This window comes from Lissotriton helveticus, chromosome 4_1 (genome assembly GCF_964261635.1).
Source record: "Lissotriton helveticus chromosome 4_1, aLisHel1.1, whole genome shotgun sequence".
Lineage (NCBI taxonomy): Eukaryota > Metazoa > Chordata > Amphibia > Caudata > Salamandridae > Lissotriton > Lissotriton helveticus.
Window position 1 is genome coordinate 236,181,064 of NC_136063.1, and position 22,660 is coordinate 236,203,723.

General features: G+C 45.5%; 1 protein-coding gene across 1 annotated transcript in view; it reads left to right on the forward strand.

Moving 5' to 3' along the window:
• The window catches only part of ZFAT (zinc finger and AT-hook domain containing), a 985,201-nt gene that overhangs the window by 451,316 nt on the left and 511,225 nt on the right, over positions 1–22,660 (forward strand). Inside the window, exon 7 of the mRNA XM_078686715.1 lies at positions 13,634–13,866. Coding sequence (XP_078542841.1) covers positions 13,634–13,866 — 233 coding nt within the window. The remainder of the gene's footprint in view (positions 1–13,633; positions 13,867–22,660) is intronic.

Here is a 22,660-nt window from a genome sequence, read left to right on the forward strand (position 1 = left end):
ATAGATGGATCGCTCTAATCTTGAGATTCCTGGATATTAAACTACCCGTTTCCAGATTGTTTGTGCTTCTATGAACAGAGATCTAGATCTCATCCCTCCCAGTTTGTGCAAATCATGCACGGTTGTAGTATTGTCCATCTGAAGAAGGAGAGAATTTGTTCTGAAATATGGGAGAAAAGCCTTCAGGACTATATATATACTGCTCTCAGCTCCAGAAGGTTGATATGGTAAGATTGTTTCTTTTGAGACCACATCTCTTGGTCTCAGAAGATGGTCCATATAAGTGCACCAACCTGTAAAGGAAGCATCCGTCACTATGGTTTGGGTTGGTACATCTTGATGGAATTGTATTCCTTTGAGAAGATTGCCTGAGCGCACCACCTCCAGAGCGTTTTGAAAGAGTGGTCAAAATCACTCTGTCCTCCCACTGTCCAGAGAATTGATCCCATTGATCTTCTAAACATTGTTGTTGAGGCTGCATATAGAGACGTGTGTTCTGGACCAAAAGAAACATGATGCCATTTTTCCCAGGAGAGAGGAGACTTGTCTTGCCGTTGGTCGGACTATAGGCTTCAGATGGCAAAATTTCTAAAGGATAGATAATCACAATGTTTCTCCTCTTAAGGAAAGACTTTTGTGTGTACTATGTCTATGACTGCACCCAGGGATTGAACTGGAATCGAGATTGATTTGTCTTGATTCACCCTCATACCGAGCTGATTGAAAGTCATTACAGGTAGATGATGATGTTGACTTGCTTGTTTGTATCAAGATGACTTGATGAGCCAATTGTCTTGGTATGTATAGATAGACATTTTCCTTTTCCTGAGGTGAGTTGCTGCAACTACCTAAAGATTCAATCAAAATATGAATTATTATAAATTATATGTTCATTGCATGAAGACCGTTGGTTATTATCAAGCAGATTAAAGTCCATCTATTGAAGAATCAATGAAAAAAGGGTAAGTGATGGGAACTGATTTTGTTAGAAAACTTGAATTAACATGTTATCATTGCTATTAGAAATCAAGTGATATCAAATTTCCAAAACGTGAAGGTGGCACTGTGGGAAGTGGTTATAACATAAATATTAACAAATAAATCAAGAAAATATATCTGTGCTGTGATTAATATTCTGTACGAGAGCTGAAAAAGTTTCAATTTGTCATAAGGTGCTCTCTTATATTAAATATATATACAGTATAAGTGTTAAATTGTTGCCCTTTTAATCCTGTTAGTCTTATTAGGATAGAGCTATGTTGTTCTGATATAGCCTTAAATGGAAAGAGAGGTTCCCTGTTATTTACATTGGTTACTCTGTGAGTCATGTGAGGTGGAGATTATAATTTAATTGTTCACTTATAAAGTTAGTAAAAATAGATCAAAACGGGGCAAGCATCTATGTGTAAACAAGCATTGGAATAGCCAATAGGTCTCGCCTTTGGGACCTTATAAGTGTTTAGCTATGCAGCACGATGTTGTTGCACCAAGGATATTGTGCTGGATAACTAAACTCTTATAAGGTCCCAAAGGCGAGACCTATTGGCTATGCCAATGCTTTTTTTGTTTTGTTGCTTCCATTCTTCATCTGAGCTTTGAGGCACCCTGGTGCACGTCAAACTAGCCTGCGGTGCCGAACACAGTATGGAAACCACTGCCATATACCCTAGTTGCCACAATGATATCGCAAAGTATTCTAGTAAGAGTAGATGAGGAAAATGTATAAGTGGCATTACGATATACAGAGACAATGCAGTACGACGTGAGGCAACATGTAGGCAGCTTAGTCAGTGTCTGACTGAGTGGTCAACTTGCGCTGCAGTTAAAATCTAAATACCCACCATGACCGTGTTGGTGAAGGTGCGCAAAACGGAGAACAAAGTACAGCCATCCTGGAGTGGTAATGTGATCCCATAAATGTGGGCACATGTCATGTAACAAGCCAGTGCTTGACAAAACAAAAGTCACATCCACGTCGATATATGTATAATGTACAAAATGCATCTAAAGAAGAGGTTTGTGCTCACAGCCATGTACATAATGCCGGGACCCCTGTGATTGGATCCACTATCTTAAAGTCATACCAATTAGCGTAGTGTGCTCTTGCTATGTGAAAGACTCTGTGGCTGACAGCTGGACCTGTTACAGCTTGCCTCTGCAAAAGATAGCAGCGTTGTAGACGCTGTCCAAAGCACTGCTCCAGCAAGCAGGGTCCATGAAACTTGGTGGCATGTTCTGTCTCTGCCTAGGATGCCCGTAATACCTCCAAGCGTGGCGCGTGCAAGGCTTCTCTCAACTGAGCTGCCATCGTATATCCACACAGCCGTGAATCAATCACCCCAAGCCTGCAGCATTTAATGGCCCCTCTTGCCCAGGACTCTCTCCACCCCCGTTCCTACTTGCTGAATCTCCCCCTGCAAGTCCACATATAGTGTGAATTGTGCACTTATTCTTTATATAATCACTCCACTGCAATACATTGTTTTTAAAAACATTGTCGTTTAGAATGTCAAACATTATCAAATTCACAAATGCGAGACCAACTGTTTTTCAGATGTTTGTTGTTCTTTTAATTGAGCTATTTAGCTCAAGAACTTGTAAATCTAATGCATATGTAGTGTTGGAAATAGACTATTGGTGTTCCTGCCCATAGGCGTGACGCCGATGTTTCCGACTCCTCTCCTTTTGCCTCTGCGCTCCTATAAAATAAAATAGCATTTTTGTTAATTAGCTATAATCTGAAAGTCTGGCAGCATTCGAGTTCTTTGTCCCTTTAAGTAGCCCGTGTTTGGCCACAGTCATGTTGACAGCGGCACTGCTTTTGGTTTGTGACATTCTACACGTGTGTTTGAAATGCCTGAATCTAAAACGAGTGTGTGCTTTGCTAACAAGCATTGGCTGCGCGGCTGTGAAAGTCAAACGGCCACGCGGCAACGAAAGTTAAAGTGAGCGTGATCACGATCAAGCACGGAGGAAAAATGTTAAACAAACCGGTAATGTACATGCCGGTGCGAAGGGGAGTTGTGTGTGAAAGTGAAAGAGATCAGCAACAGCACGCGCTTGTGCGCGTAAAAAGCAATCTGGTGGTCAAAAAAGCCTTTTAGCAGCACTTCAAAAACCGGCTTACTAAATGTCTCACCAGAGCAGCGCATGCGCTGGCTCTAGCGAGACCTAAAAAGGAGGCGAAAAGAGGTCAAAAACGTGTCCTCTGTGTGCACATGCTCCTGTGTATCCTAATGTCGCATGTTTGGAGGTTCTAGGTTTCTCTGTTGCTTGAGAATGGTAAAGGCTGTAAATTCAGTGAACAATAAGTCACAAAGCTATATTTATTTTAAGAAAAACAGTCAATGTGCAGTTCAATAAAAAAAGCAAAATAAATCACCTGAACATGAACCTTACTTTATCCATATGTGCGTAAGGAAACATGGCTAGGCAAAAGCCGGCACCAGTCTTTGCATCTGTTTGTGCATCTGCCGCCAATACTAAATGAATGACACGAGTGTGCCTTTGACGATGCACGTGCTGTCAAGATGGCCGAATTAGTGAAAGACTTTAAAGTGGACCTCTAAATGACTAAACCATATTAGGGGTTAATTCAAGCACATCAACATGTGAAAACGTGGGAACAAAAGCAAAAGCATTTTGGCAAACATTCTAGAACTATCATGAGAAAATTTAGACCCTACAGGGGGATGCCAAATGTGTGATATAAGGTTCACGGTGGGTACATTTAGTCCTCCTCACTTTATTCATGTGGTTTTACATTTATTTCACTTGTCATAGAGCACTGCACTGTCTGTACTTTCTGGATATTTTATGTCACTTCTTTTCTAATGGAGTTGAAAGGATGTTAATATGTAGTTTTTAACAATGCATGGTCCCGCCAGTTAATTTTTTTTTCATTAATTAATTCTTGAAGGCATGAATTCAAGACTGCTTGTTAGGAGCTATTGGTCTCCATGCTGTGAACATGTAGTTTTTGATCATTCTTTTTTTGAATGAATTACTAGGAACCATTGTTATATTCTTCCTGAAGCTGGAATACTGTGACACACAGATACTGGCTGTGGGCAATTCTGGGTTGCAGTACTCTCCTCTTGGTGCATGGTGGGACGAGGGAGGCGGCAGACAGTACGAGGAGGTGGGAGAAGAAGAGTTTGCTTTTGGCACATGTGGGTGCAAGACTGCCAACAAGAATTCTGGGAAAGAGTCCCAGAATCCTCAAGCCCGCATATGTTCACCTACACCCAATCCCCGGCTTCCACTTTGTGTTTCACACAACAGATAGCCCACGCTGTGAAACGTGCTGTACCTGCCATGTCATCTGTTGCCGGCGCCGTCCAGTGCTCACAACCTCACCAATTATGGGCAGGACAGTAGTACTGAGAGTGACTTCATTTTAATCATTAAAATGAAGGTAAACTCCCAGTGACTGTGGTTTCTGTCTGTGGGTGTTATTAACAACCACGGAAAGGATGGTGGGGTAGAAGGAAGGGCCAGAATGATTGCAGCTAGAGCACAGGCCCCCATCTGTCCCTTCTCCCCCCGTAACGAGGTTAAGTGATCCAAAGCACCCTTTCTTTGTAATATGAAATAGGCTTCTAATCTTGCTTTGAGTGAGCGCTGGTAAGTAAAGGGGTCACCTGATTTTCTATTATTTATACATCATTGAAAGCACTTCTGTGCATGCTTTAAACTTACAAAGTTTTCAACCATGTTTTTAGGTATCGGCCTAGCGTACACTGCGCAGCAGTGTCCCACAGCTGAGATTTTATGTTTACAATATGGGGCTTGAACTCGCCCCTCTTCTCTATTGGCTGGCTTCCTAAACGGAGGCCATCCATTGGAGGAGAGGGGCGTCACTCAGTTCAAGATGGGATTCGGGGTGTGTTTTTGGTGTTCTTTCTCTTTTCTTTCTCTCCTCTTCCCATTGGCTGGAATTTTACATGCCAGCCAATGGTAAGAGGAGAGAACGAAAACCACGCCCCCTAATGCGAAAATGACGGTGCTTTCTCCGAGGCATTCCTGCCTCGCCTCGGAGAAACATGGTGGTGTGCATGGCGTTGTCCGACCGAGAGGCTTGCGCAACAGACAGAGACTCCCTCCCACCTGAGCCGGTAAGTTTTCCGCCCCCTCCTCGTTGTGCTTGCTTTCCTGCCCCCCCTCGTTGTGCGTCTGTTCCCTCGTGCCGCCCCCTCGTTGTGCAAATTAACCAGTTAATGCATGAAGTGCAGACTGCTCAAGTCGGAGTGGGCAGGAATTCCCTCTATGTAGTTCACACATTAACTCCTGAAATTCCGAGTTATGTGCGTCAACACGGTCTCTATCTAAACCAGCATAGCAATTGCAGACCGTAAGGAAGACAGGCGGCGTGTGTGCTGGGGCGGCAGTGCTATAACTCGTACAGCTGCGATGTTAATTTCCGGGTGCACAACAATCAGGTTGCAGTCTTGATTTCTGTAGAAAATCGTGGCAACGAAAGACGACTTGAATGCAGATTAGTTGCAGTCTCAGTTAAAGAATTGGGAGATCGTCAATATGGAGAGCAACCTGATTGTTGACCTAGATATTTTCCAGATTTTTGCACTAGCGCCAAGTGTGGCTGCAGACAGAGCTGCTGTTAACATTTTGGTATTTGCACGAATCCATTTCCCCATCAAGGGCATTACAAATATAAACTACATAGTCCTGAAGATGGTCTCACAGATGGACACATAAGAGACCGAAACATCGACTATCGCCTTTTCCTACTAATAATTAATTTGTCTATTCGATCACAAAGGAAAGGTGTTAACAGGACCCACAGTGTTAAATACTGATTTACCACTGATTTTCCTGTAGGCCTGTTTATATATTTGTATATTAAGATCTCTGCCTTTTAATTGATGATAAATTCAATATTTTCATATACACCCGCCTAAGTCTTGTTTTGTCTTTTTGTATTTGTTTATTGTTTGATTTCTATTCACATTGAAATTTTGGTTATTTAAAAGTAATTCCTTTTGAATGCTCAAACCTTGGGACCATTAATTTGTCCTATCAAGCGACTCAAAATAATCTAAATAGATTGTTAGAATAAATTCCCTTGAAGGCATCTTTTACCCTTTCATTTATATTTACCCAAGCCCTCAAGGGTAGTTTGGGTTGCTCACTGTTGTTAACCTTCCGTCCATTAGGGCCGCAGCTCTGCGCCAATTAGAAGGAAGGGAAAATCATTACTCAGCGGCTGGCGGCGGCCAGCCCTGAAGTGCTTGTTTTCCATCCAGCGCCACTCATCCCTCACAAACCTTCTCTGCCTCCCCCACGAAACACATCAGGTAAAGAGGCCTGGGCACGAGAGGCTTAACGCCGCAATAGCAAGCCAAGAGCAACGCGTGAAGCACGGCGCTGCACAGTTAACTGGAACTAAATTGTGTGATCTTGTGTTGGTTGATTGGCGCCTACGTGGTCATGGCAGGATGCAATACAAAGACGCGCGGAATGTGAAATTAGGGCAGTCCTTTAAAAACTATGGGGCTTATTTGCAAACCTGTTGCGTCATTTTTCCCCCTGTTAAAAGTGACGCACCGGCGGCGCAACAGGCTTGTAAATAAACCCCTGTGTACCGCATACATTTTACTTAACTGCCAAGTGGTCAATAACTTGTCTTGTTGTGACATCCAGTCTTGGGCGTTTGTCATCTAAATCCATTCCTGGCTTCCCATACAGCCGTATTTAGCGTTTTAGGACTAACAGGTTTCAGGTTTTCCTTTTAAATTACAGGCATAGCCAGCGTGTCACAGCGTGGCGATTGCTATTGAGCTAAGACCAGGGTTTGCAGAGTGCCACCCTTGACACCGGCCAGTTTCTAGTTAACAATATCCATCAGACCTACACACAGCGTGTCATCCTCGGGATTGGTGAGAGCTCATAGGCTCTTGTGCTCACTGACTGCAGGAGATCTAAACACCTTCAAACAGGGCACACATTCTTTGTGACTTTTTGACACAACGTGACAAATGTGCCGCATAATTGTTGCGCCGTGGTGCCACTGCACATCCTGCATTCTTGAAAGTTACGTTCCTGTCCAGGTCGATTCAATGTACAAAGTCTGTGCTAATGAACCCTTTCAAATCAAAGTGCACCTGCTGCATTCCTTAACGCCACATAATTAAAGCCGCCTTTAACGCAACAAAATTATAACCGCCTTTTACTACCCAACGTGACACCCTTGCCTCTTGATGCTTCTAGGCTGAGTAGAGTGTGCAGGTTTTAAAAAATAAAAATATTTTGAATAAGTACTGCAAGTCACAAAGGGGTTCTACAAAATGTAATTAGAGAACCGGACAGCGGGAAGTATTCCTATATTGATTTATGGAAGTGCAAAGTTACTTTCAATATCCTCTTTTACATATGGTAGATGTGCTTAACATACGGTCAGTCCATGCCCTCCCACCTTGCAACATTTCACATAGGTTCAGTTCTGCAGAATAAATGTGAAATCCTACATTATAAATAAACAAACATTCAATTTATGTCTTCTGACAGTCATATATTGGAAGAATAGGAAATACATTAAATTTAAACTAATTGTAGTTTTAGCTTAAAATTGCTTGTGTTGCACACAGAGAAAGAACTCAGTGCGTTTTTGCACCAAACCAGGATCTACATCATGATTGTTAAACAAAATTACACATCTGCTATGCATAATTCACGTTTCCAATGTATGCCACATGTATGTTTTTAGGTCTCGGCCTGCGTAGGCAGTGCTTCTGTGTGTGTGTGTGTGTGTGGGTGGCTCTGTGTGTGGGTGGCTCTGTGTGTGTGTGGGTGGCTCTGCGTGGGTGTGGGTGGCTCTGTGTGAATGACTGTGTGGGTGGCTCTGTATGTGTGTGTGGGTGGCTTTGTGTGGGTGGCTCTGTATGGGTGCAAATGCAATAGGTCTCGCATTTGCGAGCGATTAAGTGATTGGCATTGTAAATAACAATGCCATTTATTTATGTTTTAAAAACATAAATAAAAATAATGTCATGAGCAATGCCAATAGCTCTAACTTTAACAATGTTATGTTATGTTATGTTAAAGCAATTTGTAGAGGGCTACTAACACCTGAAGGTTTCTTGGCGCTTGTGCTGAAAAGGCAGGGAGAGAGTGAGGGACAGAGCTAATTATAGGCCTCAGTGAACAAAAAAGTTTTAAGGAGGGATCTAAAGCTAGGATAGGAGGAAGACAACCTCAGGGGGAGGGGAAGGGCATTCCAGAAAAAAGGGGCTAAAAAAGAAAACCTGAGTCCACCATGTTTCTTCCTCTTAAATCTTGGGACTGATAGCAAGACCAGTTGAGACGAGCGAAGGTTGCGCGAAGGGGCGTATGGGTGAAGGAGAGAGGAAATGAAGGAGGGTCCGCCGCCTGCAAGAGATTTAAAAATTATGCAGCCTAGTTTGAACTTGCAGCGTGCAGTGACCGGGAGCCAATGAAGACTTTTTAAAAGAGGGCGGACATGTTGGTGTCTGTGTTGTCGGAAGATGAGGCGGGCGGCTTGATTTTGAATCAGCTGGAGTCTCTTGGCTAAATAGTCAGGAATGCCTACATAGAGCGCGTTAGCGTAGTCGAGTCTGGAAATGACTAACGCTAACAAGGCTAAGGTAAGAGCCTCGGTAGTAAGGAGGCGTGAGATTTTGCGAATCTTCCTTAGCTGAAAGTGGCTAGAGGACACTACTGCGCTGATTTGGGGTTTCATAGAAAGATCGCTACTTATGATAACCCCCAGGCTTTTGGCTGAGTTCACTGGGCAAGGGGGGTTGCCCAGACTGGACGGCCAAAAAGAGGGTTGCCAGGGATGAGAAGGCCCCCCGACAAGAACCAGCTCAGTCTTGTCGGGGTTGAGCTTAAGATGGTTTGAGCTCATCCAGTTGCTAATGAAACAGAGGGTGGTTTGGAAAGTGGAGATTGATTCATCCGAGGGTTCGATGGTAAAGACCAGTTGAATGTCATCCGCGTAATTAAACGCGGTGACATTCAACCTACGGAGAGAGCGGATCAAGGGAGCCAGATACAAATTAAAAAGGAGTGGGGACAAGGAGGAACCCTGCGGGACTCCACAGGTCAGCCCAACCTGGTCTGCTGAGAATTGGGACAGTCTGACTGCCTGTTGGCGTCCAGACAAGAAAGAGCGGATCCAGTCAAGGGCGGCGCCCTGGATGCCGGCCTCTCCAACACGGTCGACAAGAATACCATGGTCGACCGTGTCGAAGGCGGCCGATAAGTCCAGAAGCACCAGGGCCTGACAGATGTTAGCGTCGGCCCCTCTGCGCAGCTCCTCCATCACAGAGAGTATAACTGCCTCTGTGGAGTGCGCAAGTCTGAACCCAGCTTGCTGGGAGTCCAAAAAACAAGATTCCTCAATGAAGGAGCTGAGAGTCTGGGTAACATGTGACTCCAGAACCTTACTGAGGAAAGGGAGGAGAGAAATGGGCCGAAAATTGCTCATAATAGAGGGATCTGCCGAGGGTTTTTTTTAAGATGGCCACTACCTCTGCCTGCTTGAAGGAACAGGGGACCTCTCCCAAGGCAAGAGAGTTGTTCAAGAGGGCCAGGGGGGGGTTCAGGGCAGGCAGTGAAGGCTTCACGGAGAACAGTGGGGGGGCAACAGTCTCTAGGAGAGCCGGAGGAGACTTTATGTAGAAGTGTAAGAAAGCCTTCCTTCGTAATGGGGGGGATCAGGATTAAGGTGTGGGAGCCTGATGGGGGACAGAAGACAGCAGGGCGAAGGAGGGCAGGTGAGGCTTGAACGGGGATACTGTTTTTGATCTTGATTATTTTATCAACAAAAAATTGATTAAGAGAGTCACAGAGTGACTGAGAGGGGAGGGGAGGGGTGCAATGGTCACTCTTTCGGGGTTAGATAGTTCCTCGACTATTGAAAAAATGTCCCTGGATTTATTTGCTGAGTTCGAAATTTTATTGGAAAAATAAAAAGATTTGGCTGAAAATATGGCTGACTTGTACTTTTTTAACAGGGAAGAAAAAATCAGTTTAGTTTCAGGGGAATAGCCCCGGCGCCAGCGCCGTTCAGCCTGTCGGAGCCCAAGTTTCAGGGTTTTAAGTTCTTCAGAAAACCACCTTTGGGCATCATGGCGACGCCTGGCTTTAACTAGTTTTAATGGAGCCACAGAGTCAGAGGCAGAGGTAAGCCAACAGGTCAGATCCTGGTCTTGAAGGTCAATAGATCCAGTGCTAAAGGGAACAGATGTACTGAGGAGAGAAGTAAATTTACTCAGGTCGGCCCTGTTCCAATTACGCGCGGGAAAATTAGTTTCTAAAGCATTAGTGGCAGGCAAGGGCATGGCTAAAGTAAAAGTGATCAGTGAATGATCTGACCAGAGGCAAGGGAGGATGAGGGGAATGGAGATGTCAAGGCAGGAGGTCCAAACCTGGTCCAGAATGTGGCCCCTGATGTGAGTAGGTGAGAATATGTGCTGGGTACAATTCAGGCCCACCATGAGGTCAGAAAAAGCAAAAGAGCATGAGGATTCGTGAGCGTCGGAGGGCCAATAATTAAAGTCACCTAGGACCAGAATGTTAGTGTTATTAATGGCGAGTTGGGAGATAAGGTCGCCGAACTGGGCCGAAAAGCTGGACATAGGCTGGGGAGGACGATATACCAGGACGCATATAAGAGACGAACCTGGTTGCTCCAACCTAAGCACCAAGCAGTCGGTCATGGGGACACTAGTAATGGCCACTGGAGAAAAACGAAGCGGATGCCTGATTATGGCTGCAACACCACCGCCTGATTTGCCCGGGGGGCGGTTGACTTGAAGTATATAGTAGCCCTGCGGGATTGCAGCCAAGATGTCAGGGGAGGAGTCTTCAGTGAGCCAGGTCTCGGTGAAAAATAAAATATCAGGTTGCTCGGATTCTAGAAGATGGAAAACATCCAGCTGATGGCTGACCAGGGAGCGGGTGTTAAGGTAGATCACTGATAGCTTAGGTTTACGGGCCCTAACAGGTGGTGGAGAAGTAGTCCTGAGAGCTTGATCAGCCGGTCTGGAGGCGCCCGGTAGAGATGTGATCTCGGGGAAAGCCTTTCTAGCCGTAAGCAAACCCAATGAAGCAAGTCTGGAGGAGGACTCTGGGGGGGGATCGTGGGATCATGGAGGTGGATGAGAGAAGAGCGAGAGTATACAAAGGAACAAGCATAGTGGCGTGTCCCGTGCCCCGGTCGGCCGCGGACTGGCGCAGACTGGCACCCCTTTGGCGCGGCTTCGGCGCGGTGACGGCGCTCCTGCTGCGCTCGGCCGCTGCGCTTCCGGGTGGCCATTTTATGCTCTAAGCCCCGCCCCCAGCTAGAACGTTAACTCCGTTCTGGAAGGGGAGCCGGCTCTGAACAATGGAGCTCCCCCTGCCCTCCACACAAACGGCACGAAGCCGCGATGGAACGGGGCTAAGGGTACACAGACAGTAATAGTGGTGAGTTAAAAATTATGATTAGCAATTAGTACATCAATTGTAACCAGTTCTAAAATGCAGTTAAGCAAAGTACGATTTTTACAAACAGCGTTATAGCATTATCGAATGGGCTAAGCAGCGTGCAGAGGAGGAGCCCCTCGCAATCTGCACGGACTCTTCAGCAAAAAACACCCAAGGAGCTGCCACCACCTTGTTAGTTGCCGAGACCATTGCATTGCAAATGCTTGTTATTTAATATGTCCCCATCCACAAGAGCAAGCAAGAAACAGTTTGTTCACAGGTATAGTGGACTGTAAGCGTGATTTAGGTGAGCATACCTTATAGAGGCAGGCAGACTGGCTGGCTGTCGGATGCCAAACCATCCAGAGGAGGGTGGTTTGAGTGTTCAGTGGCCCCACACGTGGCAGCTCTCATTTTGGGCGGCAGGCAGACAAGGGGGTGGGGGCTAGCAAAGCTAGCTGACCTGAGGTTACTGCAGGGTAATCTGAGTCAGTCACTTGAAAGTACAGTCGGCCCTGCATTCAAGCTGCACTTCCAGGCAACCACCAGAGCCAACTGTGCCAAGCCGGTGCACTATGGTACGGAATGACTGCAAGTGTAGGTAGTGTCGCAGAGTGGCTGCATGTCCCGCCTCAGCTGAATCAGCCAATGGAAAACAGGTGTTTATTTGTGCTGTTGGTCAGCGCAAGGTACGTGCGTGCCGTATGACTCCAGGGACATACCTATGACTTATTGGAATTCAGTTAGTGAGCTGTCCTCTTATTGGTTGGTTGCAGCACAGGCTCTACGGCCAGAGCCCACCCTGCAATCAGTCAGTCAGATGACCAGTATATCAGCTTCATTCCAGTGAATAGCACGAAGGCTAGATGAAAGGCATTGCTGGACAACACTTCTGTACACACTTTACCCCAAAGAGCTAGTACTAATAAAATAACAGACTTAACTGTTTTGTTTTCTAGGAACAGGAAAGGGATTTTTGTGGAGACATGGCAAGCAAAATTGGGAACTTACGGCCTTATTCCAATGTCGGTGGGCCCGCCACTGAGAGACCTTCAGTGGTGGGCTCACCGACATCTACAGAAACGGACTGCCTGCCGGTTTCTGATCCGGCAGGTGGAGGGACTGACCGCTACTTTTTCAATTGACTCCTTGACGCTTGTCAGGCAGTAGTGGGACCGTAATCCTACAATAGGGGCGGTGCCTGCTCAGGCACCGCTGTAGTGATTACAATGCCAGTTTCCCTTTTCATGGTGGTCATACCACCATGAAATAGCAGACAGAAAGGGACTGTGGGGCCCCTAGCAGGGCCCTTGTCCCTCCTGGGCCTCAGTTATGCAGCCTGTGGGGCACATGTGGGGCCCCCCGAAACATCAGTGCATCGTGTGCCAGCCATTAGATGGTGCCTGGCACACAGTGCATGGGTGTTTGAAAATATGCCTTTTTCAATTGCAGTTGAAAAAGGCATATTTCCGACCGCCGTGCTGGCGGTCGAATTGGAGTAGGGGGGGGGGACCACCGACTACTAGTTTCATTCCGACTGCGACTTCAATCTGACACTTGTCTGACAGGCATCGTAATGAGCCACCTAGTGGATTCATTTTAAACGCCCTGGTCCTACAGAACATGATGGTGGCTGTCTCTCTTTTTTGATGATATTTTGTATGTAACAAGTAGATTTTTCTTTACTGAATGAACGATTAGACCAACTTAATTTATTGAGAGCTAAACATACGTAGGCTTAGAAACCATTTGAAACCAAACTTATGTGAGTCCTGGTCATTTGATAGTTTCATTGGAAATAAAGTAAATTGCACAGTTTGTAATGGTTTTAAGTGCCCTTCTGAGTTTGTGTTGTTTTTTTTTTAAATCTAAACATGTAATTGTTGTATAAGAATGGTAACCAGGTGAATAGAGTTTTTGTAAATTCTTTTAAAGGAGTTTCAGAACAAGCTGCCAATTGTTCCCACCTTCTGAGAGTCAATAGTAATATTCTTATCAGCAAAATCCTGGTGAATCGTTGTGTGGAGTCTGGGATTTGTTTGTTATCTGGGTTCCAGGTCAATGCAATGCCTTGGCTAATGTTATCCAATAGATGTTCGAGAATCAGTCACATGCTTGTTGGTTCAAAAACAGCTCTGCCACAGACTGTGGAGCTAAAGAACACTTCTTTTTTCATTTACAGGGAAGCTGTTTTGGTACCAAGTGCATTACGACATGCATGTTCGGACCCACACAAGAGAACACCTGTACTACTGTTCCCAGTGTACCTACTCATCAATCACTAAGAACTGCTTGAACCGTCATGTCATTCAGAAACATAGCAACGTCTTGCTAAAGTGCCCAACTGATGGCTGTGACTACACCACTCCAGACAAGTACAAACTTCAGACACACATTAAAGGACATTCCGAACTGGTGAGACCAAACACGGTGGATTTTGTTTTTTCTTTCAAACGGTTGATTTGTATTTTGTCTAATGGAGGAAGGTTTGGGGCACAGAGTTAATGGGATTCCTATGCAAGGTTTGGGGCTAGTAACCAAGTGTTAGGATTGCTTTCTTTTGGTAAGTTCACAGACCACTATATCAAATATGTGGTAGAATTCAGAAAAGGCCACTTGTATAGTATTGCTTAGTTTTGTATCACAAATTGTGGAATGGAACTGTGCCCCCTGTTTGATATTCAAAAACACCTGATCATTTTTGATTTTGCCTTGCCATGGATTACATCTTTCTTGTCAAATAGGAAGCAGGTCGTCTCGTTGGAATCGTTTCTCTCATCGCCACGTACCGTTACTACGGGGATCTCACAGGGGGATTCTCGTAGTCCACTTCTATTTAACATATATATGACCCCACTTATCTCGTTGATCTCGACTTATGGGATTGAAATTACATCTTATGCTGATGACACTCAGCTGATCCTGTCATTGGAAAAGAATTTCACTGAAGCCGAAGAAAATTTGAAAGCTTGTTTTACAGCAGTCACCAAATGGATGAAAAATAATCATCTCTGCTGTAATACTAACAAGACGGAAATCCTACCTATTGGAAAAAACAATTCCTTCCAACCAAAGGATTGGTGGCCAGATAACACTGCAGCTCCCCCATCAACGGTGGAGGTTGCAAAAAATCTGGGCGTTTAGTTTGACTCTTCCCTCTCCTTCAAACCCCTTGTCCTGAAGATAACAGGGACCTGTTTTGGCCTTATCAAAACCCTAAGAAAGTTCTTCAATCTGATCCCGCAGGCCGCTTGGAAAACAGTGGCAGTGGCTCTCATATTATCACTTATGTAAAGAACAGCGGTTCCAGTGGAAAGTTTAGGAATAATATTCAATGGTACATTAAAAGCAAATCAAACAATGAGGGTTATAAACTGGATAACAAGGAGAGAGCAAGCGTAACACTGTGGTATAATCAAAGGAATTTTATATTTATTTTCAAAGCAGTTTTCAAAAAAGCATTACACATAGTCCTATGGGTAATAAACCAAGAATCACTTAGTGAGTGTGCAAGGTGTCCCAAGTGTATTTTATAAGAACCAAAAACAAAAAGACATTTAGGTGACATATAGTGACATTATGTACAAGGTTTCCAGCAAAAATTCATCAAAAGGAAGTGACCATATATGAATTGCAGTCAAACACAATGGTCAAGCAACTCTATGCTATGATGAGTGCTATGTTCTAGGTTCACTTCCAGTTATCTTTGACGGCGTTTCGACCCAGCTAAGATGAGGGGTCTCATCAGGACCTACGATGTGCGGGACATCTAGGGAGTGGAAAGGATATGGTTGTCAGAACAAGCACAACGGTTATGTGCAAGCAGAGAGTGTGTTGGAAGGCTAAAAGAGGGGATAATGTATTGGATTACCCGAGAGTTTAGCAATAGAGCAAGTGGGGTGATGAGTGAAGACCGTGAGTGAAATGGTAAAAACGTACTCACAGCGAACCCAGCCGGGTTCTGTGTGGAAATCAGGAGCAACCCACGGGGGGAACAAAATGAAGGAGTGAGAGAACAGTATTGATGCGAGCACCATGAAATACAGCGTTACGTATATCGGCTGTCACAGGACTTACCGCTGCATGGGATGGTAGTGCGGCTATACGATGTAACAGAGCGGTGGGATAACCGGTGAATCGACGCCCTCGGTGGAGCGGTCAAAGTGTCTGGTTAATTGCCTGAAAACAAAAGCAGGGCCATCAGTCCCTAATGACTTATCAGATGCCGTGTGGGGGCAGCGGGGGTAAGAGGGGGCCAGAGAAATCAGGACTCGCCAGTACACATGCTATCGATCGCGTTGCCAGTCAGTCCTGGTCTGACAGTGGATGAAGAGGTCTGCCTTTGTATCTGCGGGCACGAAGGTTTACCGTATAAACCTCGTAACGTGCGCAGGCCAAACTAAGGGAAGCTGCAAGGTCGATCAGACAGCAGGATAGTGAACGTGTGAGCAGGTCAGGGGGCAGAGATACAATGATCGAACAGTTAGTGCAATAGATGGCTATTGTGTAAGCAAAATTAGTGTCGGAGTGCTATTCGTTACACACATGTTGCATAACCCTGATGTGAGAGATGGTACAATACATACAAGACTGATCTCAATAAAACTGTTATACATAACCAAGTCATACAGTAGAAGGTGGTACATTCTGCATCAAGTTGCATGGATCAGTGATGATTGTAACGCATACCCGATCATAATTGTGCTGGTAGTCATATACACATAGAGTATGCAAACTCACTAATGCAAAACTTAGTAGCGATAGTTGAAAATACAATGTAGTATCGCGTGCAATTTCTTATATAAGGCACTTTCGTGAGGAATGAATTAGTCATTGATTAAAATGGCAACGATGGCATGAAACTAGAAAGGTATGAAAATAGGGAGCTGTCCTGTGAAGGCTCACACTCTGGTAGGTTGGCACAGTTAGAAGCAGGAAGTCTGTGGATGTGTGGATGTGAGGATTTCAGTATTATACAGAAGTGGTAGAGACCATGGCGATACCGGTTCCCCATTGCTGGGGGGAGTATGTAAAGGGGGGGGGGGGGGAATGGACAGGGCCTATGGGTTCAGTTGAGGGTGGCTACAAATCCATGCCACTCTTCGGCGGAGTTTAATCCTTTGTTGATCGAGTCAATTTTGTCACTCCAATGGCACTCTCTCCGTTGAAGTATTTGTCCGAGGTCACCACCTCTCTGTGGTATCTTGGCAATGTCAATGATCTGCCATCTGATGCCTTCAGAGGTATGGTTGTTGGCAATGAAATGGGATACCAACGGGGCAGTCAACACCTGATGCTTTATGCGACTGCGGTGTTGACCGATCCTGGCTTTTGCGGGTTGCTGTGTCTGTCCTATATAAGGCAGGTTGCATGGGCACCAAATACAGTACACAACATTCCTCATGTTGCAATTGGAGAAGAAATCTAAAGTATGGTCACAGTTGCCATGTTGGAAGGTGGTAGTATTCTCTGTGTAGGGACAATTGACACAGTTGCCACATTTAAAGTGTCCCTTCACAGGAGAGAGACCCCATGATTCCAAAGTGCCTTTCTTGGTATTTGGAGACTCTGTGGAGGATCTTGCTAGATGGTCCTTGAGGTTCTTGGCCCTTTTATATGCAAACAATGGAATTCCCAAAGATGGATCTATGCTCTTAATGTTACTCCAATGTTTGATAATGAGGCTGCGAATTTTGTTGTTGTGTATCCCAAAGGTGGTCACACACACCATCTTTTGTACTTGTTTTTTGGGGCGAGTAACGAGCAATTCCTCTCTTGGACAGTACCATGCCTTTTTGAGTGACCTTTTCACAATTTTATTGGGATAACCTCTTTGGAGCAGTTTGTTTTTGAGTACAGCTGCCTTTTTTAAGTAGTCTTCTTTGCGTGCACAATTTCTACGTACACGTAAAAATTGGCCGAATGGTAAGCCATCTCTGAGTGCTCGCGGATGGTGACTTTGGTAGGACCAAGTTCTAGCTTCCTGCTGAATTTGATGTTATTCTGTCCAGCAGTTTTCGCTAAAACTAAGGTCTATGAAAAAAGTATGGAGATTTTGTGTTTTGTGACCCCCATTTTTTTTTCTCAGCCCCTGCTTGACTAATAACCCCAAAGCTTTTCAGGAAGGAGCTGAGGTGGAAAAACTTTCTGGAGGAAAGTTTAAACACCATACATTTGCCCTAGGTTGGTTATGATGATATAGAAATGATAACGCTGATGGCCCAGATCAGTTCATTTGGAAAATATACCCCATATACCATAGCTTGGACTGTTTATTATGAAACGTTGTGACAAAGAAAGCGGACATAACATATTCGTTATATAAAGCATATATGGAAGCAAATGGGCATTTATGGGTGGATTGTTATAATTTAATAAAGTCTGTAGACAGGTATTTGGTTACATGGAATCTCAAATATTACAATAGTAGGCGGGGAAATTGCAGTTAGGTACACTCTCCGAGAAACAATAGAGGTAGATTTGCACCATGGTAATGTTTGTTAAGCCCTATTAAAAGGATTTGTATATTATATTGCCAACCCTAATTCTGTACCTATTGGAAATTTTAGAATTCATAGTGGCTTTGGGGAAAAAGTTATTCTTAATTTAGTAGGTATGAGTTGTTTATTGTATTGTACTGTAATTACATTTATATAGCGCTTATTACCCCTGACGAGGCGTCATAGCACTTTTTTGGTGAGTAGCACTCTACTTTGGAACCCATAAATGATTAATGGTAAATCGGTATAGTGAAATATAAATGTAATTTGAGTGGTGGATATGTTAGTCAGTTATTTGGATTGAGAAGGATAGTGGAGGGATAGGAGAGGAAAAATATTTGTGTTTATGTAGTGCTTGCTACCTCTGATGAGGTGTTGAAGCACTTTTTTGGCAAGGAGCACGCTACTACGGAACGCATAAAGCTTTCGTGGTGAGTTAGTATAGTGAAATATTAAGTCATTTGAGCAGTGGATTTGTTTGTCTGTTATTTGGATTGAGAAGGATATTTGAGGGATAGAAGAGAGAAAAGGGTTTGTATTTATATAGCACTTGCTACCTCTGATGAGGTGTTGTAGTGCTTTTTGATGAGTAGCAGGCTGCTCCAGAACCCAAACGGGATCAGTGGAAATTAATATAGGGAACTATGCAATTAATTTGAGTGGTGGACATGTTTGTCTGTTATTTGGACTGAAAAGGAATAGTGGAGGGGTAGCAGAGTAAAGGAGGGGAACGGTCTAGAATTTTTGGGGGGGAGTTCATAGCAGTAGGAATGGGTTTGGGATGAGTAAATTGGGAGGTGGAGGGGAAAGAGTGAGAGGGAAGGGTTTAGAAAGGCCTGTTTGGGAGATCGGAATAGTAAAAAGAGGTATGAGGTGCTGCAATGGGGGTGGAGGGAAGAGTCTAGAAAGGGTTATTTTGGGGATCATAGTAGTGGTATGGGGTTTGGGATGAATGAGAGAGTGGAGGTAGAGGATATATTAAAAGAGGTATAGAGTGAGAAATAGGGTAGTGCATTGGAATGAGTAGTAGAATGAGGTTTGAGATGAGTCAGAGAGTTGAGGTAGAGGATACATTGAGAGTGGTATAGGGCGAGGAATACGGTAGTGTATTGAATATGCTGAATTAGAAGAAAAGCAATAATTATATAAATTCAGGAGTACATGGAGGTATATATATATATATATATATATATATATATATATATATATATATATATATATATATATATATATATGCATATGCATAAGGTAGGTAATATATGTAGATTAAAGATGCATTCTATAAACTCCGGCTATCAAGTGTTGTTGTACTTTAACCCTTTCGGTGCTCATGATGGAATGGTTCCTTCATGAGCACCAGTGCTTCTGTGCTCATGACGGAACCATTCGGTCATGAGTACAGGGGCACTAAATCCCTCTGCTGCAGACAGCAGAGGCATTTCCTTTTTTTTTTTTTTTGGCTTACAGGAGTTGGTGAAGAGCTCCCCTGACCTCCTAGGCCGTTTCTTTTATTTCCAATGCAATGACGATTGTGCGCATGGCGCGCTGATGTAATTGCATTGAAAATGAAACTGAAACTAGGGGGCCGATTATGATGGCGGACGACCTGAGTCTGTCCGCCACAATAGAGTAGGAGGGACCGTCCGCAGGGGCAGCTGCGGTCCCTCCGTGCAAATTAGGATGTGACCGCCACCCTGGCGGTCATATCCTGTATTTTTAACATTGCGGCGGGTGCTGCTTGAAGCAGCACCCGCCGCAATGTTAAAAATGTAAGTTGTGCATTTGCATGCACAAAGCGGCAGGCACCGCGCGGTGCCTGCCGCTATGTGCACGCAAATGCAGGGGGGTACCATAGGTACCCCCCATGTGCACCCCCCCTTCACCCCTGCGAGCCCGCAACGTGCCCCCAAACAAAATTGCGTAGGCCTTTGCACGGCGGAAATGCCGCCGTGTAAAAGCATGTTACTCCTGACATCCTAATATGGCTGGCGGTGTCTGATAGACACCGCCAGCCATGTTAGTGCTTTTCCGCCGCGGACGGGAGTCGACCGCGGCGGAAAAGCTGCGGACTGAAAAACGATTCCCCAGCCATCCTAATCTGGCGGGGGGTCTTTTTCAGTCCGCTGTGGTTTTCCCGCATCCTCCGGGCCGGCGGTGGCTTCCGCCAGCCCGGAGGATGCGGGAAAACCGGCATCATAATCGGCCCCTTATTTTCAGTTTCATTGTTTCGGTGCTCCTGGGGCTATCTCAGACCCCGGGCACCGAAACACTTGGGAGAACTATTGTTCCAATGGTACACTTCCGTAGTGGATCCCTGCTTGTGGATCCCCCCAGGAGGGCGATCCCCAAGCAGGGATCCACCCACTAGCCACTAGGGACGGGGAAGTGGCCCCTTGGGCAAGGGCCTTTGCTCCCCCCATTAAGGTTTGCCACAGACAGTCTTTCTTTCCCCCCTGGGCGGCAGATAGGGACAGTAGCCCCCAATCTGCCGCCCTGGGGGCATAAAGCACCCTAGGCGCCAGGGATTCTTTTTTTATAGGCCAGGGGTGGAGGCTGCCCAGAATGGGCATGCTAATGCCCTCCCCCCCGCCCCCTCCCAAAGAAGGCAAAAGACTTTCTGAGCTCCAGCCCCCCCTTCCCACCCAGGATTACCCATCACAAAACGACCTGGTTTTGAAAGGGGGGGCACCTGCGTTTTTGGTCCCGCGCTTGGCGGCCATTAGGGGAAACCTACCAAACCCACAAATTTCTGAAAACTAGGCACCTGGTGGAGTCCAAGGAGGTGTGGCTAGCATTGATCCCCTTATGTTTTCCTACCCAGAATCCCCTGCAAACCTGAAATTTTGCTGAAAAAATCACATTTTTCCTCACATTTCTGTGTGGGAAAGTTAAGGAATCACTGGGCTGACACAAATGTCCTACCACCCAGCATTCCCCCAGGTCTCTTGATAAAAATGGTACCTCACTTGTGTGGGCAGGCAGAGTACCCGTGGCAGGGAAGGGCCCAAAACATATTTTGGAGACATGAAAAATGATCTACACACAATTAACTGGTTTTGCAAGGCGGCCACCTGCGTTTTTTGTCCCGGAGTCAGCAGCCATCTGGGGAAAACCTATAAAACCCACACATTTCTGAAAACTAGACACCCATGGGGGTCCAGGGAGGTCCAGGGAGGTGTGACTTGCATGGACCCCCCAATGTTTCCTACCCACAATCCCCTGCAAACCTCACATTTTGCTGAAAAACTCAAATTTTTCTCAAATTTCTGTGTGGAAAAGTTGTGGGATCACCTGACTGACACCAGTTTCCTTCCACCGAGCGTTTCCCCCAGGTCTCCTGATAACAGTTACCTCACTTGTGTGGGTGGGCCAAGTACCCGCAACAAGCAAGGGCCCAAAACGTATTGTGGAGACTTCAAAATTGCCTATCACAAAACCATCTGGTTTTGCAAGGAGGTCACATACGTTTTTTCGTCCCAGGCTCGGCAGCCATCTAGAGAAACCTACTGAACCCACACATTTCTGAAAACTAGAGACACGGGGGAGTTCAGGGAGGTATGGCTTGCAGGGATCCTCTAGCGTTTTCCTACCCAGACTCCCGTGCAAACTTCAAATTTAGCTGAAAAAAATATTTTTCTCAAATTTCTGTGTGGAAAGTTGTGAGATCACCAGGCTAACACAAATGTCCTACCACCGAGCATTCCCCCGTGTCCTCCGATAAAAATGGTACCTCACTCATGTCGGTGGGTCAAGTACCCGTACCAGGCAAGGGCCCTAAACGTATTATGGGGAGTTCAGAATTACCTACCATAAAACGACCTTGCTTTGCAGGGGGTGGGGGGGCACTTGGGTTTTTGGCCCAGGCTCAGCAGTCATCTAGGGAAACCTACCAAACCCACACATTTCGGAAAACTAGACACCCTGGGGAGTCTAGTGAGCTATAGCTTGCGTGGATCCCCCAATGTTTCCATACTTAGAATCCCCTGCAAACCCAGCATCCCCTATCACCCAGTGATCCCCTTGTTCTCACAAGTAAAATGATACCTCACTTGTGTGGGTGGGCCAAAGGCCTGTAACTGGGAAGGGCTAAAAACATAGGGATGAAGGGTATAGCACCCCGGACTCTAAGCGCAACTTTTTTAGGTCTCGCGACCTATCAATGCGCGCAAGCGGATCGAGCGGAGCGAGAATTCAAGTAGCCAAAATCCTCGTGAAACTAAGGGCTTCTTGCCCTGCGGTTTCCTTTAAGTTCACGTGAACCACGTGACAGCAGCAAGCACGCGCATCAGGCACTCCTCCCACACCTCACGGACATCTGTTCATTTCTCCTGCACAAGGCTCGCAAAAGGCTCTCCTCCCTCCCCACATCAAAGGCATCAATCACCCTCCCACAGGCTTCCCCAGCGCTGCCCCGCCCCCTGCTTCACGGCCAGGCCATCTGTTCCCTGCCAGACCTCTCACACCTCCGTCACAGCATGCCTGTGCTCCTTGATTTATTTAATAACAGTGCCGCTTCCAGACACCTCCCACCTCTGACACAACATGCCCTTAGGCCTTTATTAAATAACAGCGCCGTTTGTTTACAATTTCTCGAAGGTGCACTCTGTTTCAGCGTGCTTGAAGAATATTGGTTCGAAGCGCTCTGAACAAGTAGATAAAGCGCAGCGCTCCTGAAACGGGCAAAGCGCTGAAGGAAAATATGTTAACGT